This window comes from Myotis lucifugus, unplaced genomic scaffold (assembly GCF_000147115.1).
Source record: "Myotis lucifugus unplaced genomic scaffold, Myoluc2.0 scaffold_100, whole genome shotgun sequence".
Classification (NCBI taxonomy): Eukaryota; Metazoa; Chordata; class Mammalia; order Chiroptera; family Vespertilionidae; genus Myotis; species Myotis lucifugus.
Genome location: NW_005871148.1, coordinates 2,726,004 through 2,742,042, shown reverse-complemented (window position 1 = coordinate 2,742,042; position 16,039 = coordinate 2,726,004). Strand labels below are relative to the sequence as shown.

Here is a 16,039-nt window from a genome sequence, read left to right as displayed (position 1 = left end):
TAGTTAATTTCAAGTTTTCTTTTTTTTTAAGGTATGTTTTTATTGACTTCAGAGAGAGGAGGGAGAGGGAGAGAAAGATAGAAACATCAATGATGAGAGAGAATCATTGATCGGCTGCCTCCTGCACACCGTGCACTAGGGATTCAGCCTGCAACCTGGGCATGTGCCCTGGACCGGGAATTGAACTGTGACCTTCTGGTTCATGGGTTGAAGCTCAACCACTGACCCACACCAGCCAGGCCAAGTTTTATTGATCATAAAGAACGTTGCAGTACTGGTTTGTGATTTAACTTTTAGCTGGAGTTATCTTCCTCAGGAGCCCCACTCACACACTGACTGGGTCGTAGAAACTTCCTGTGGAAGGTTATGACTGAGCTCTGGGGGTTTACTAGCTTGGAAGTGGGGTTTCTTGTTGTTATTGTCTTGATTCAGATTTCCCTTCATATTGAGCCCTGTGAATTTGGGTCCTGAGAGTAGTGTCTGAGATCCCATTTTCTTTCTTTCTTCACTCACTGCCTGGGACAAAAGTGAGATTCCTGCTGAGAATTTGTACTGAAGGGTGACTTTCAGTTCTGGCCACATGATGTGCCTCTCTTCCCAGCTGCCCGCTGCCATCAGAGCCCAGGCCCTGGAAGGGATATCTGGGCCCAATATGCAGGGGTGCTGCATAGGAAACTCTGATTGGCTTGACACCTAGAGCGTTACAGAAAATATTAAAGGAGGGGGCCTTCAGTAAGTTTTAAGTCTACATTTAAGAAGGCTAAGAATGAGGTGTTTGAAACTGCTAAGGGTGGCAGAACCACTTTCTGAGAAAAACTGAGACCATGAAGGGCACCTTTGGCTTAGTTAATGCACCTCTCGGGGCTGATGCTGCAATATTAAGGGATCATAGAATTCATGGGGAAGGAAGGAGAAAAAACAAGCAAACAGCAGTAGGACTTGTGAAAGCATTCTGCAGGACAAGAAAAAGCAGCAACATTTGTATCCAGCAGTCATACAAGAAAAGCATACTTCTGAAAATGAGCTACTGTATAATTCAGAAAAATAATTCAGAAACATGGTACCTTTATAAGAAGACATGATTTATAGGAAAGAGGCCACAGATCAAGTAAAATTAATGCAGTGAAACCTGGATAAGTCTGGAGAAAGAATTGAACCTCAAATAGAGGTAAGAATAAAATGCAAATCCTGCAAATTTCTAAGCAGGATAAAACTGGCAACAATTTTAGAAAAATAATGGAGTAATGCTTCAGAGTATTGGAGAAAGGTATGACCTACCTTTACATATAACCGAGGAGTTTTTCACTTGCAAAACCAACAGGAAAACATTTTTTTAGTACGTGCTCACATAATGTATACCACTTATTTCTTTTCTGGAAAAAAATTGTATGAGCACATCAACCAATCCATAGAAGAAGCAAAAGACATCACACACCTGGGGAGAAAAGTTGAGAACAATGGAATTCAACAAACCAGAAACAAATTTAACTGTAAAAAATCTAGTTATAAGATTGAATGCTAATTTTACTGTTATTAAATACAAATGTTATTAAATACAAATTTAATAGTGACTTAAATTTAAACCCTTATATTACATTAACAAAGCTCAAGAAGTAGGTGGATAGTGAGAGGGTAAGAGGAGAATAATATGCTAAAACACTTTGCCACGGAAGAGTTGAGACTCAAAGGTTCTTAAAATTAGGGAAATGTAGGTTAAAATAATTTCGAAATATATAAACATGGGCATAAATAAAATTAAGAAGATGTTACATTCTCATAAAAAGATTGAGAAGATAAAAGCAAAATCTGAGAGGCGATAACTGCCCAAGGAACAGAAACAAACACAGAACAAAATGTCCAAAATAAAACAGTATTTAATGATAATGATGATAATAATAGGGTAAATTTTTCCAGTGAAAAAGGTATTGATTAGTTGACTTAAATCCATTTCTTCTGTGTGTGTGTGTGGCGGGGGGGGGGGGGGGTACAGTTTTAGTTACGTTCCAAAGCCGTTGCTCTGCTGTTTGGGGTCTGTTTCTATGATGCCCCTCGGGAATGTATCTGAGACTGGGGTGGTGATTTAAAGGACTCCACCTAATGACTGCAGGCACTCATGAACAGTCTTCAGAACACACCATACATTTGTCACAAAATAATTTTAAATACAGTTTAAAAGGATTAAAAATCATACAAAATGTGTTCTTTAACCCCAATGATAATAAATAAATCCGGGAAAGCCCTACATATTTGGAAATTAAATAACATACTTATGAAAAACTCATGGATCAAAGAAGATATTATAAGGAAAATTAGAAAATATTTTGAACTGAATTAAAATAATGCAGGATGGGGCAAAAGTAGGTTTACAGTTATGAACATGCAAAACAGAGTTTATTCTTGTTTATTTATTATTGAATTATTTTTCATACAAACAATTGTAAACCTACTTTTGACTGAGACTATATGGCATATCAAAATTCATGGAATGTAGCTAAAGCAGTACTTAGAGAAATATTCATAGCTTTAAACATCTATACCCAAAAAGAAAGTTCTCAAATCAGTAACCTAAACTTCATTTTAAGAAACCAGAAAAAAAAAAAGCAAGCTTCTGACCAATAAAGAAGAAGAAAGGAAATTATGTTAAGAAATAGAAAATAGAAAGTCACTGAAGCCAAGGTTGGTTCTTTGAAAAGAACTTTTCTGTATCATTAGCTTGACTTACGGAAAAAAAAGTGACAAGAGACAAATTACCAACATTAGGAATGAAAGAGGAGAGGACATTATAAGCAGATAATTTTAAAACTTTATGCCAAAAATTATACAATTTAGGTGAAATGGACAGATTTCTAGAAAGCTGCAAATTATTGCAACTGTCTCAAGAAGAGATAGAAAATCTGAATTATGCTATAATACCTAAAGATATTTAATTAGCAAAGAAAAGCCTAGGGCCAGATGGCTTCACTGGTTAAATTCCATCAAATATTAAGGAAAAAAATTTAGTTTTATTAAAACTCTTTCAGAAAATTGAGGGGGAAAGAACACTTCCCAATTCATTCTTTAAGGCAGCGCTTCTCAACCTGTGGGTCGAGACCCCTTTGGTGGTCAAACGACCCTTTCACAGGGGTCGTCTAAGACCATCCTGCATATCAGATATTTACATTACGATTCATAACAGTAGCAACATTACAGTTATGAAGTAGCAACGAAAATAATTTTATGGTTGGATCACAACATGATGAACTGTATTTAAAGGACCAGAAGGTTGAGAACCACTGCTTTAAGGCACCTATTACTCTAATATCAGCCAAAGATACTCCAAGACAACCACCTAGTAGTATCTGTCATGTATGTAGACACAAAAACCCTTAATGATATTTTAGTAAACTGAATCCAGAAACAGATAAAAATCATTATATACCACCATAAAGTACAGTTTATCCCAGGAATCCAAGGTGGCTTTAATGTTTGAAAATCAATTAATATCATATTGCTTATTAATAGATTAAAGGATAAAAACACATGTTTTTCTCACCAGAGACAGAAAAAGCATTTGAAAAAGTTCAACATTATTCATGAATTTTTAAAATTTTGACAAATTAGGTCTAGAAGTGAACTTACTCTGCATTAGCTAATAAGGACAGCTGTGAAAACCCTATGGTTAATATACTTTAATGTTGAAAGACTTAATACTTTTCCTCCTAAGTACAAGGAAAAAATGTTTGCTTTTGCCACCCTCTTCAATATTGTATTGGAGAATTTAGACGGTGCACTAAAAGGGGAGGAGGAAGTTGCACATTGGAAAGGAAGACATACAGATGTCTTCAGATGACACAATCCTGTATGGTCAAAATCATCAAAGAAATACTAGAACTAATTAATAATTTGAACATGTTTGCAGGCTACAAGATCAATATACAGAATTCAGTCATACATCTATATACTGGCAATGAAATATCTAAAAATGAAATTAAGAAAACAATTTAATTCATAGTAGCATCAAAGGGAATCAAATATTTATAAACAAACTAATGAAACATTTTGAAGACTTTTGCATTGAAAATGATAAAATATTGCTAAGAGAAATTTTAAGAGATCTATTTTTTTTATTTTTCGCTAAAAGTATTACAAAGGGTATTACATAAGTGTCCTTTTTTTCCCCCCTGCCCTTGACAAACCCCTGCCCTCCCTTACCCCCCAGTGTCTTATGTCCATTAGTTATGCTTATATGGATGCATACAAGTCCTTCGGTTGATCTCTTACTCCACTCCCTCCTGTCCCCCAACCCTCCCTGGCCTTCCCACTGCAGTTTGACAATCAGTTTGAGGCAGCTCTGCCTCTGTATCTATTATTGTTCAAAAGTTTGTAATGGTCTTTATTATCCATGAATGAGTGAGATCATGTGGTATTTTTCCTTCATTGACTGGCTTGTTTCACTTAGCATAATGCTCTCCAGTTCCATCCATGCTGTTGCAAATGGTAAGAGTTCCTTCTTTTTTACAGCAGCATAGTATTCCATCGTGTAGATGTACCACAGTTTTCTAATCCATTCATCTACTGATGGGCACTTAGGCTGTTTCCAGATCTTAGCTATGGTGAATTGTGCTGCTATGAACATAGGGGTGCATATATCCTTTCTGATTGGTGTTTCTGGTTTCTTGGGATATATTCCTAGAAGTGGGATCACAGGGTCAAATGGGAGTTCCATTTCCAATTTTTTGAGGAAACTCCATACTGTCTTCCAGTGTGGCTGCACCAGTCTGCATTCCCACCAGCAGTGCACAAGTGTTCCTTTTTCTCCACATCCTCTCCAGCACTTGTCGTTTGTTGATTTGTTGATGATGGCCATTCTGACAGGTGTGAGATGGTACCTCATTGTTGTTTTGATTTGCATCTCTCGGATGATTAGTGACTTTGAGCATGTTTTCATATGTCTCTTGGCTTTCTGAATGTCCTCTTTTGAAAGGTGTCTATTTAGATCCTTTGCCCATTTTTTGATTGGATTGTTTATCTTCTTTTTGTTAAGTTGTATGAGTTCCCTATAAATTTTGGAGATTAAGCCCTTATCAGATATGACGTTGGCAAATATGTTTTTCCCACGAAGTGGGTTTTCTTGTTGTTTTGTTGATGGTTTCTTTTGCTGTGCAGAAGCTTTTTATTTTGATGTAGTCCCATTTGTTCATTTTCTAAGAGATCTAAATCAATTCGGGCTATGCTATGCTCATGGATTGTCAAGATGGCAGTTCTCCAAGAGTTGATGCATAAATTCTGTGCAATTGCTGTCAAAATCCCAATCCACTTTTCTGCAGAAATTGACAATAAGAAATGTTTGTTTTCACTAGTAAATTTTTTAAATTAAGTAGCAACAAGCTATTTTCCAACTAATACATAGGAAGGAATCCATGAAGGCCAGGAAAACAGGCAGTGACGTGTATTTCTGACAAGAGGGTAGGTTATATAACCCTTCTGAAGGGTTGGTTCAACATCGTGTTTATCATTTGCCTCTTCTACTTCTAGGACTTTATCTTTTAGGACTACAAAGTGTGTTCAAGGATGTTTATTCTGGTGTTATTTATTAAGAAGAAAAATTGGAAAACTGTCCAAAAAGATGGAGAAAATGTACAAATTGATACCAAAAAAAATGTTAAGATAAAGAAGTCTGGGAATTGTGTGGCAAAACTGAAAGCCCTGGAGATAATGTCATCTCAGGAACCATTAAATTAAGGACCCTACTCAGCCACAGAATGAGGCTGCCATGAAATAAGGAAAGCCAGGGATGAAAGCTAGTATTTGTGGAATTGATTCTGGAACCTCTAATTGGTTCACTTCCTATCTGTGACTCTTCTGCTCTGTGCCGGGCTTGAGGTCTGTCTTCTGTCTTCCTTCACCAATCCTGCCAGACCCTTTTGACTCTCCCACTTCTTGACGTTAAGAGTTCGTGTATGTTTAGGCATCTAGGATTCTAGGTATCGTAGCTCTCTGGGCTGGTTAAATGATCTGATGCAAAGCCCTACTTGGTGCATGCCTCTAGGGTCCCCTTTCTCCCTCACTAACCCTGCACCTGTGTCCGGTCACTGTGAGCAGCCCTTACTAGGCCTGGTCTGTCCAGTGAGGCAGGATTCAGACTCCTTCAAGATAATAGTGATGGCAACCGATAGGCAGGACATTATTTCAATTGTCTTCTGTTGAAGAAATGCTCTTCAGTGGTTTCTATAGTGAATAGTTTTGCCAGGTGCAGTTGAGTTTCTGAAATAGAGACAGCACCTTTGTTGTGAGTATAATAATAAAAAACCACACTTATAATGGAATTCTTACAGTTAGGCTCATTCACAAATCAAATAATTCCTACAGAGCAAATTTATCGAACATTGAATAAACTATGTTGAAACATGGTAAATTATAATCCTCTATTCCAGATTATCAGTTGATTCTAAAAGAAAATCAGCAGACTCATTATTTAGAGAATCATAATGCTTTCAGATTTTCCACAATCTATATTAACAGTCTTTCTTTTCTCTTGTTGTTTTGAACTGCTGTTTTCTCTTCTTACCAAAATCTTTTGTGTAGAAGCCAGTAGAGCTTAGGGCATCTTTTCCATTTGGAAACTGCTGCAGACAGCAGACAATGGGATTTGAATTAAAAAATAAAAGCTTTGAGTTTGTTTTTGAAAGTGAATTGCTGTTTCAAAAATGAGGCCCATGAGAGAAAATGGAACAGATTTAAACTTAAAAAAATAGCTTCACACTGTTTCTTTCATTTTGAAGAACTTTTTTTTTACCTCATTTAAAATTGCTTAAATAACCTAATTTTTACTCCAGTGCACAAATCCTCTGGGTTAGCTGTCAGCAATTAGTTGTGTAAAACATACATCTTTTAATTGTGAAAATTTAACACTCTGATAGAATTATTTCTGTATATATGTATATAGTCATATTTTTAAAGGAATGGTGTTCATATTTACGTATTCTCTGTGAAACAAATAAATGGCTGAAAAAGATAGCTATATTTTTGAAGTACTGGCAGCAATTCCAAAGTGAAACTTATTCATCCTGTGAACTGACTGCATGAATGTCAGCTAACTGGTTTCTCCTGGGGCTTCCTCTAGCCAACTCACTTTTGTAGTTAATTTTTCTCCTCTTGAAAATACACCCTCATTAAATGGCATTTGCTGCTAAATATCTGGCTTTCAATTTTATTCCGTTCTCTTTGTAATCATTAGCTACATGATATTAGCTTTACACTCGAAAAACCACTGGTTTGCCATGAAAACAAAATTCTAAACACCACTGTTGACTAGTGACGTTTCTTCTGGCTCTAGTAAAATTGAAACTGGTTAGCAGTTTCTTACACTCTTAGAGATTATATGTTTAGTTCATCATCCAGTTATTGCTATTGAATTAATGAAAAAAAATTCTAAAGTTACCAGGAGAGAAGAATGCCATCTGGATATTTCCGTGCCAGTAAGTGTAGATGGATAACAAACAGACTTAATGAAGGAGAGAATCAGTGTACAGACCATTCACTGTGACTTAGACCTCAGTGCTCTGGCTCTTTAAGGGTCAGCTGCTTCGTGCATTTTAAATACGTTTCTTAGACCGGGTTTAAGATGATAGATTCAATATAAATGCAAGCATTTTCTCTTGGCTACTTTTTTTTATGACAATGAAGAAATCTCTCTACCCTTTTAACATTTGGAATTTTGTCTTTACATGAGGTTAGGTAGCAGAGGTAAAATTCAGAATTCTGTTGAAACTAGAGGCCCAGTGTGCACGAAATCATGCTTGAGTAGCTTGCTTCTGCTTGCCTCAGCTGGCTGCCCTGTCCTCTGCCACTGTAGCTCTCCGCCACTAGTAGCTCGCGCCCCACCCCACCTGCCGTGAGAGCCGCTGCTTGTTTGGTCATGACGGCGTTATGGCATCACGACCACAGGCCTTTTATATAAGAGATGTTTCAATATTGTGATAATTGATTCCAAATGACAGCATCCAAAGAATATCTACAAGTATTTGGCTTTGATAAACAAAATTAAAGAACCCCCCAAACACAATTTATTAAAAGAAATCTTAACTTTTATCCTTAAATGCTTAATAGAGTAGTAAGTGAAACTTTTTCCTAATAATATTCATCAATGACTAATCTCTTTTGCTGAAGAAAAATAAGTCAAAAACATCTCTAAGAACATTGGACCAGAAAAACATGTCATTCTTTCTGTATTTTGCATATTTTAATGGTTATCAATTGTGAAAATAGTAACATTATTATTTTTTAATACCTCAATTGTTTTAATGACTTACTGGCCAAGGATTCAACACACTTGATTTATTCTTCCTTTCATTTATCAAAAATTTATGAATGCTTGCTATACAACAACTCAGCCATTGTTGTAGATTCTGGGAATTTAAAGATTAAAACATGTTGGTGGCTTGTTGATAGACCAATGCATAAAAGTGTATGATTATAATAGGTGGTATAGCTAGTGGAATAAGTAGGTCATTAAGAGATAACAGAGGAGTATCCATGTGAGATAGGCATTTATTCGCAATTATGGCTTCTTTGTGTAACTGAATTTCTCAAATGTTTACTTGCTAAAATATTATTGGTAATTAATTTAACAAGGTCACCTATTAGATCGAATATACAATTCATTTTTATTTCTATATACAGGTAACCAACAAATAGAAAACAAACTTTGAAAAAGGCATCATAGTATCAGGAAGCTTCACTTATCTATGAATAAATCTAACAAAATAGGTGCAAAGCCTCTATTTTAGAAACTATAAAATATTATTGAGAGAAACCAAAGGAGACCTACATAAATTGAGGGATGTGTCATGTATGTGTGGATTTGAAGAGTCAATGTTATACTAATGTCACTCCCTAAATTAATTTACAGAATCCACACAATTCTAAAAATCAAAACATTAGCAGTGCTTCTGGGGAGGGAGGGAGGGAAACTGACAAGTTGAGTCTAAAATGTTTATGAAGACCCACCCCACCCACCCTCCCCTCCCCCACACCCCTGCCTCTGCCCTTCCCGAAGGGCAGCAGCCGTGCCCAGAGATAAGCGCTAGCCACGCTGGGGTCCCATGTGGCATTTGAAGAAAGAAGGCATGGGTCAATAATCAACCCAAACTTTCTCCTCCAAACTGCTGACGCGACTCTCAGGCTTCTCAACTCAGCCAGCTGCCTGCAGGGATGGCCAGCTCTCTGTGAGGCCTGCCAGGGAAGGGATGGCCCCGCTGAGGGATCGAGGGCAACGAGAGAAAAATCCCTCCTGTCGATGTTCCATGGCCAGAAACTACCCTTGGCTGCTGCTGTGCCCTTTCCAGGCAAATCCCACAGCCATGCACCCGGCTCCACCAAAACCACTGAGGTTTTCCTTGCTAAGAAGACCCCATGGCTCCCCAAATTCCCCCAAGTCCCCGTGCTCCCAGCCTCCCGCCCACAGGGACCAGAAGAAACCCTTTTCTCAGCACTAGAAGAATATTTGGAGCAGCGAGGGCACGCTGCTGCCTTCTCAGGGGTCTTCTTGTGAAGTGTCTGGGAGGCCACCGTGGCTGGGAGCGCTGGCTGGGCAGCCAGGGACCAAGGTGAGGAACGACTGTTGGCAAGAGGAGGCATCAAAACCCCCAAATGGGGAGGACAGTTCATGAGGAAATACACTTGCCTGTGAGGGTGAGGCTGGCGCTGGGAGGGTGAAAAGGGGCTAAGCTTTCTTATAGCTACAGTTCAGCTGTAACAGTAGCTCTAGCTCTTTCCTTGGAGGAAAAGCCAACCGGTGCTCTCTGTATGTGACTGTTGGTTTCCTCTCACTGTGCACACTTTTGTACAGAACCAGCTGGAGAGTCCTCCCTTATGTATTTATTCTGCTCGCTAGTACTGAAGCAACAATAAAAAGATGCCTTTAACAAAAATAAAAAAAATAAAAGTAAAATGTGTATGAAAATGCAGAGGCCTAAGCACAGCTGTGGCAGTCTGGGAGAAGAACACGACTGGAGAGCTCACACACCAGGCCCTGAGACTAAGTAAGCGACAGTATGAATGCAGTGTGGTTTGGGCAGGAGGGTGACCACTGTTAAAGAAGAAAACAAACAAAAATAGACTCACATCTATGATCAATCTGATTCCTGTCAAAGAAAGTATTGCGGTGCATCAGGGAAAGAATGATCACTTAATAAACCCTGTTGGTTGGATGGCCACATGGAAATATGGGGATCTTGCCCCTTATCTCACTCCATTCACAGAATGAATTCTAGGATTGTAGATATACAGAGATAGGTAAAACAATTAAACTTGCAGAAGGAAATGCAAGAGCATTTTTGATAATTGGAACTAGGCAAGGATTTTTGAAATAGAAAACAGGAAGACATAAAAATAATATTGTTAAATGTAAATTCATTAAAAAACAGGAGACCAACCCTAACCGGTTTGGCTCAGTGGATAGAGCGTCGGCCTGTGGACTGAAGGGTCCCGGGTTCGATTCCGGTCAGGGGCATGTACCTGGGTTGCGGGCACATCCCCAGTGGGGGGTGTGCAGGAGGCAGCTGATCGATGTTTCTCTCTCATCGATGTTTCTCTCTCATCGATGTTTCTAACTCTTTATCCCTCTCCCTTCCTCTCTGTAAAAAATCAATAAAATATATATTTAAAAAACAAACAAAAAACAAACAAACAAACAAAAAGAAAACAGGAGACCAGTAGAAAATGAAAAGGCAACCTCAGAGTGGGAGAGGATATTTGCAACCCAGATATTGAACAAGAAGTTCACATCCAGAATAGTTAAAAGTGCTACAAATCAATAACAAAAGGACAGGCCTTAGACATATTGGCAGTCTTATATAAATTAATGATCTCTCACAAAAGAACTCTAGATATAATCGATTATTGTGTTCATTGATTTTCCCTGTTATGGATATTAGTTTTCAGACTTTAAAACACAGAAATAATGATCTTTCTGCAAGCCTATCTACCTACCCACCCACCTACCTACTTACCTACCTACCTATCTACCTATCTCTACATATATCTGGAAATATTTGAAGGGCTATTTCTTATAATTTATCTAAATATGTATTAAATGCATGAAAATGTATTTTGAATTTGTTTACAATTGTATATTAGTATTTGTATAATATAAATTGTAAATGTCAAGTTACTCAGAATATAATAACATGGATACTGTACTAGAGAAAGAGCAATAACTTATTATGACCATATTCGACAGAGACTGCCAGATGTTGGCCCAATATTCATTTGTACTTTTAGGGCAACATTAGACACAGCTTTAAAACTGCAGTCTCTGACCTTGTAGATGGAGCTTGCCTTTTATTAATATTGTTCCAGTGAATCAGATGCAAACGGCATCATTAATTTGCTACTGACAGGTCCTGCAGCAAAGCCCTTAAAAGGGTATTTGTCTCAGCTGATAGGGGCCCTCGGCCCTTATCCCCCCTGCCCTTTCCTTCCCAGATGTTCAGAGCTGCAGAAGCATTTCACAATCATTACGGGAAGGTTGGATGGCAGAGACCTTAACCCTGACATCTTTGAACTGCCAATATAGCAGCCTATTTTTGAACTTTCTGTTACATGAGGAAAACATAAAGGGCCTGTGTTGTTTAAGCTGTGGACACTTGGGTTTTCTTTTACATGTAGCTAAAGTAATGCCTGAGTCACCCTATAAGGAAACTGCAGCACCCTCTTTACCTCGTTGTTACTGCTTTAAACACCAGCCATTCACAGAAATGCATCCAAGCCCTTTGCTGCTCCTAATTTGACCACCACGTTTTACTCTGAGGTTTTTGGAAGCCAGAGTTACACAATAAAAGGAGTGTGGTGTTGTTTTAAACACTTGGAAGTTGAATGGAATATGGAATGATGTATGATAACACAGAATCTCTTGTATCTATGGCAACTGAGAACTCTGTGTTTCTATACAGCTTTAAGTATTTTACAAGAATTGTTTTTTATTATTTTGTTAAATTGTGGAATAAGAATGGAGTGGGCTCTTGCATTCTCGGTCAGTATAACCTAAAATAACATATTTCATTACCTTATAATATCAGTTACTTATTTTGAATTTTTCTTAATGTTTAGGTATAAAAAGTCTTTTCGTGTGCTTTCAATTGTTTGCTATTTTGATTATAGAAGTCTAGAGGCCCGGTGCACAAATCCGTGCATGGGTGGGGTCTGGCTGGCCCATCCCGATTGGGGTTTGGAGGGGCCGATCAGGAGCAGGGCCAGCCAGGGGGAGGGGCTGCAGGCACTGCCCCTAGTTGCCCCCTAGTTGAACTCCCGGTCAAACTCCCAGTCAAGGGGACAGTTTGCATATTAGCCTTTTATTATATAGGATAATTCTGTTTTTTTGATAGAAGATATTCTATTGTACAAACTTTGAGTATAGAAAACTCTTCATTTTTATTTTAAGTATTTAATATTTGAAATATTTAAATATTTATTATTTATTTTACTATTCAATCTGTGCTGAAGAAAAATAAGAACCAAAAATCAATTTCATATAAAGATCTCTCTTAAAAGTACTAAATAAACCATGTCTTCCCACCTTGATTTATCTTCTCTTTTTTCTTTCCCTCTTGCTTTTGCCTGCCCTTTCATTCATCCTTAAGAATTGAATATAGCATAACAAGGCAATGAGTTAATAATTAAGATTCAAGAGAAAGAATTATATCCTAGTTCCTTTTACTAGGGAGCACAGGATCTAGATGAGTAAACGAAGCTCACACCTTCGAAGCATTTCCATAGTACAGAGAAAAACAGTGTCCTAGAGAAATACAGATGTCAAGTCCTGGAGCCCAGAGAGGACGACACATTCCTATCAGTTGGAAGGATTATAGAAACCTCAGAGAGGAGAAGAGACATGAGTCAACTTTCAAGATGGACTGTTTGGAAGAGGAAACGCATGAAGGGACTCTCCTGATAGTGGGAGATCCAAGATTGCCATGGCCTGTTTGGGAAATGCCAAGGTTATTGGAGTGTAGGGAGGGTAGATTGCCGAGGCCAAATTAAGAACCACCTGCTTGAGGTTTAATGTGAAAAGCACTGAAGGAGAGCCTTGTAACCCACATCTTGAGTTAGAAACCAATGGAAATGAAGTGGGCTTGACTGTGCTTCCTTAAACAACTTCTTAGTAAATTCATTTTTTATCACAATATTGATTATCTATGGGCCAAAAATCATAGAACTTAGTCAATTACATATTAATTTTTTATTTTCTTGACTTAATTAAAATATACCAAAATAACAGGTATATCTTTTATTACTTTTATCATCTTTAAATGCATCATTATGATTGGTGAGGTATTTAAAATTTGTCATTTTAGTGAATGGACAAACAAAAACATGGAATATAAATTTTTCAAAATTTGATGTTTGATTTTTTAATTTTGTAGATGGAAAAAGTGGAAGCAGATCTAACTAGATCCAAGTCTCTTCGTGAGAAACAATCAAAGGAGTTTTTATGGCAGATGGAGGATGTCAAGCAAAGATATGAACAGCAGGTAGGTCCTTCATTTTGGTGATGCCATTTAATTCTTAAGGCACGTATAAACTCTTCTAAATACCTCTTTATATCATAAAATCGCTGTACATGAAAATATTACTAGAACATTATTACCAATGTATATGAAATATTTAAAATATTTGTTTCAATGAAATCCAGAAACATTTTCAGCCTAAGTGTTAATAAAAATTCAAATTAGAATTGACAGTGTACCATCGAAAGTTGGCAAAAGTTTAGAAAAATTGGTCTTTTCATAAGTTGCTAGTGGCATTATAAATTGTGCAGCCTTTTGGGAAGGATTTTGGTTGTACCCTCCAAGAGTTATAAGAAATGTTCACACCTTCTGGCCCAGTTATCCTCAACCTTGAAAATCAGACAGAAGTATTTAAACAATGATGTTAATTATTTGTCAGATGATGGAATCATGGATGATTTTTTTCTATACCTCCCACTTTCCATAGTGTGACAGCGTCAGCTCTTTTAGTGTGACAGTCGCTTTTTAGTGTACAGATACATGCAGATAAATTTGTTTGAAAGAATGTTAAGCTTCAAAGGCTTTTCTCAGAATGATAAACTTAAAAATCTACCAAACTTTTGTCTTTTATAGTCTTGCTCAAAAATAATTAATAAGGAAAATCAATTCCTTAAATAATTTCTACTATTAATAGAAATTAGACCCTATTGCCTCAATTTTTCTGTATTTAATTTTCATGAGAAAGAGATAAATGATATAAATGTTACACAAATGTATAACAGGAATTTAAAAAACCCACCCTGGGATCGCTCAGGTCAGTGCAGAGTGCACCCATTTTTATCCTTCCTATGTCCGGAGGCCTATGCATTCGAATCGATGTTGAGAATGAAGACTCCAGGCAGAAACTAACTCAGAAGACATAAGGCAGGAGTGTGAGCTAGTAGATTTTAGAAAAATATTTGTCCATATGATAATATACAAAACTTAAAAACTTTTTTTTAGCAGAAAATTCTGTTAACTGCAACAGTATTCCCCAATGTTAAGGTTTGTTTTATTTTTACTGTGAAAGTTTATCAGGAGAAAGGATAGGCCTGTGGTAGTGGTCCCTACAAGCCAGCACACATTCTTTAAAAATGAAGCTGATTAGTGTCCAGCTGATGTGGCTCAGTGGTTGGGCGTTGACCTATGAACCAGAAGGTCATGGTTTGATTCCTGGTCAGGGCATATGCCCAGGTTGCGGGCTCAATTCCCAGTAGGGGGCGTATAGGGGGCAGCTTATCAATTATTCTCTCTTATCATTGATGTTTCTATCTCTCACTCTCCTTTCCTCTCTGAAATAATAAAAAAATATGTATCTTTAAAATGAAGCCAATTAAGCTCATTTCCTTCTTTGATCAGGGGGCCAGGCTGATGGAAGGGGAAAGAGGAGTAGATGTACTATATCTGGATCTCACTGAGCCACCTGACAAGGTCCTTCATGAAGGAAATATAGGAATAGGGTTTAGATGTTGGTACATGCCTGTGGTTATGTGTGTTTGAAGGGCCATCTCTGAATGACTAGTATCCACTTGAGGTGGGATTTCTACATGTGTCAGTCACTGGATGATGACACAGAAGTAGTTTCCTTCTTGGAGTTTAAACAGCTGAAATTAAGAAGATGAAATTTATTGGGGTTGAATGTAAAATCCCATGCTTCAGTTTAGAAGATCATCTGCAGAAAGTATGTGGAGGGGAAGGTGTAAGGGATGTGAGTGGTGTAAGGTGGGGGTGACAAAGAAGACAAACACCTGGGACAATGGGATAAAAGAGGTGAGAGACATGATGTCCAGGATATTAGTTATATACTAGTGACCTGGTGCACAGATTCATGCACATTGAAAGGAAATTAATTAGAAGGTGGCTAGTGGGGCAGGACTGGGCAAGGCAGGCCGGACACGCCCTGGAGCCAACCTCCCATAGTCCCTCTTGGCCGGCTGCACCTGGGGTGAGCTGTGGCTTGAAGGGCGTCTGTGGAGTGAGCGGGGTCCCTCTGGCAGGTGGGGTCTCTCAGCCTGGCCAGCAGGGAACGGGCCGAAACTGGCTCTCTGACATCCCCCGAGGGGTCCTGGAGTGCGAGAGGGCACTCTGCAAAGTTGCTGTCGTAGAGGGTGTGGAATGCAAACGCAAGTGTGCAGTAAACCAGATTGGGGGCCGACAATGTCCCAGCAACAACATAACCCATGGCTGAAGGTGGAATTGCATGGCCCTGCAAGGAATCGGGCTCCCTCCTCTCTGGTTTCGGGGTACATCACCTGAGAACTGCTGCAGCCAAGTCACTGCAGCTCAGCAGCTCCTGCATTTAGTGTCTTCCCCCTGGTGGTCATTGTGTGTCATAGCTACCAGTCGGATGAACACTTAGCATATTAGCCTTTTATATATCAGGTCGTATGAAGAAGAAATCAGTTCTGGTTGTCCATTTCACATAGGACACTGACTCAGGCATGTTCAAAGGATTGCTCCACCGTCTAGAAAGGTTTGGAACTATGCCAGGGGAAAATTTAAAGGAATAGGAT

At 38.3% G+C, this 16,039-nt stretch overlaps 1 protein-coding gene across 1 annotated transcript in view; it reads left to right on the top strand.

Moving 5' to 3' along the window:
• The window catches only part of CEP112 (centrosomal protein 112), a 281,747-nt gene that overhangs the window by 100,698 nt on the left and 165,010 nt on the right, over window positions 1–16,039 (top strand). Inside the window, exon 19 of the mRNA XM_014458887.2 lies at window positions 13,404–13,511. Coding sequence (XP_014314373.1) covers window positions 13,404–13,511 — 108 coding nt within the window. The remainder of the gene's footprint in view (window positions 1–13,403; window positions 13,512–16,039) is intronic.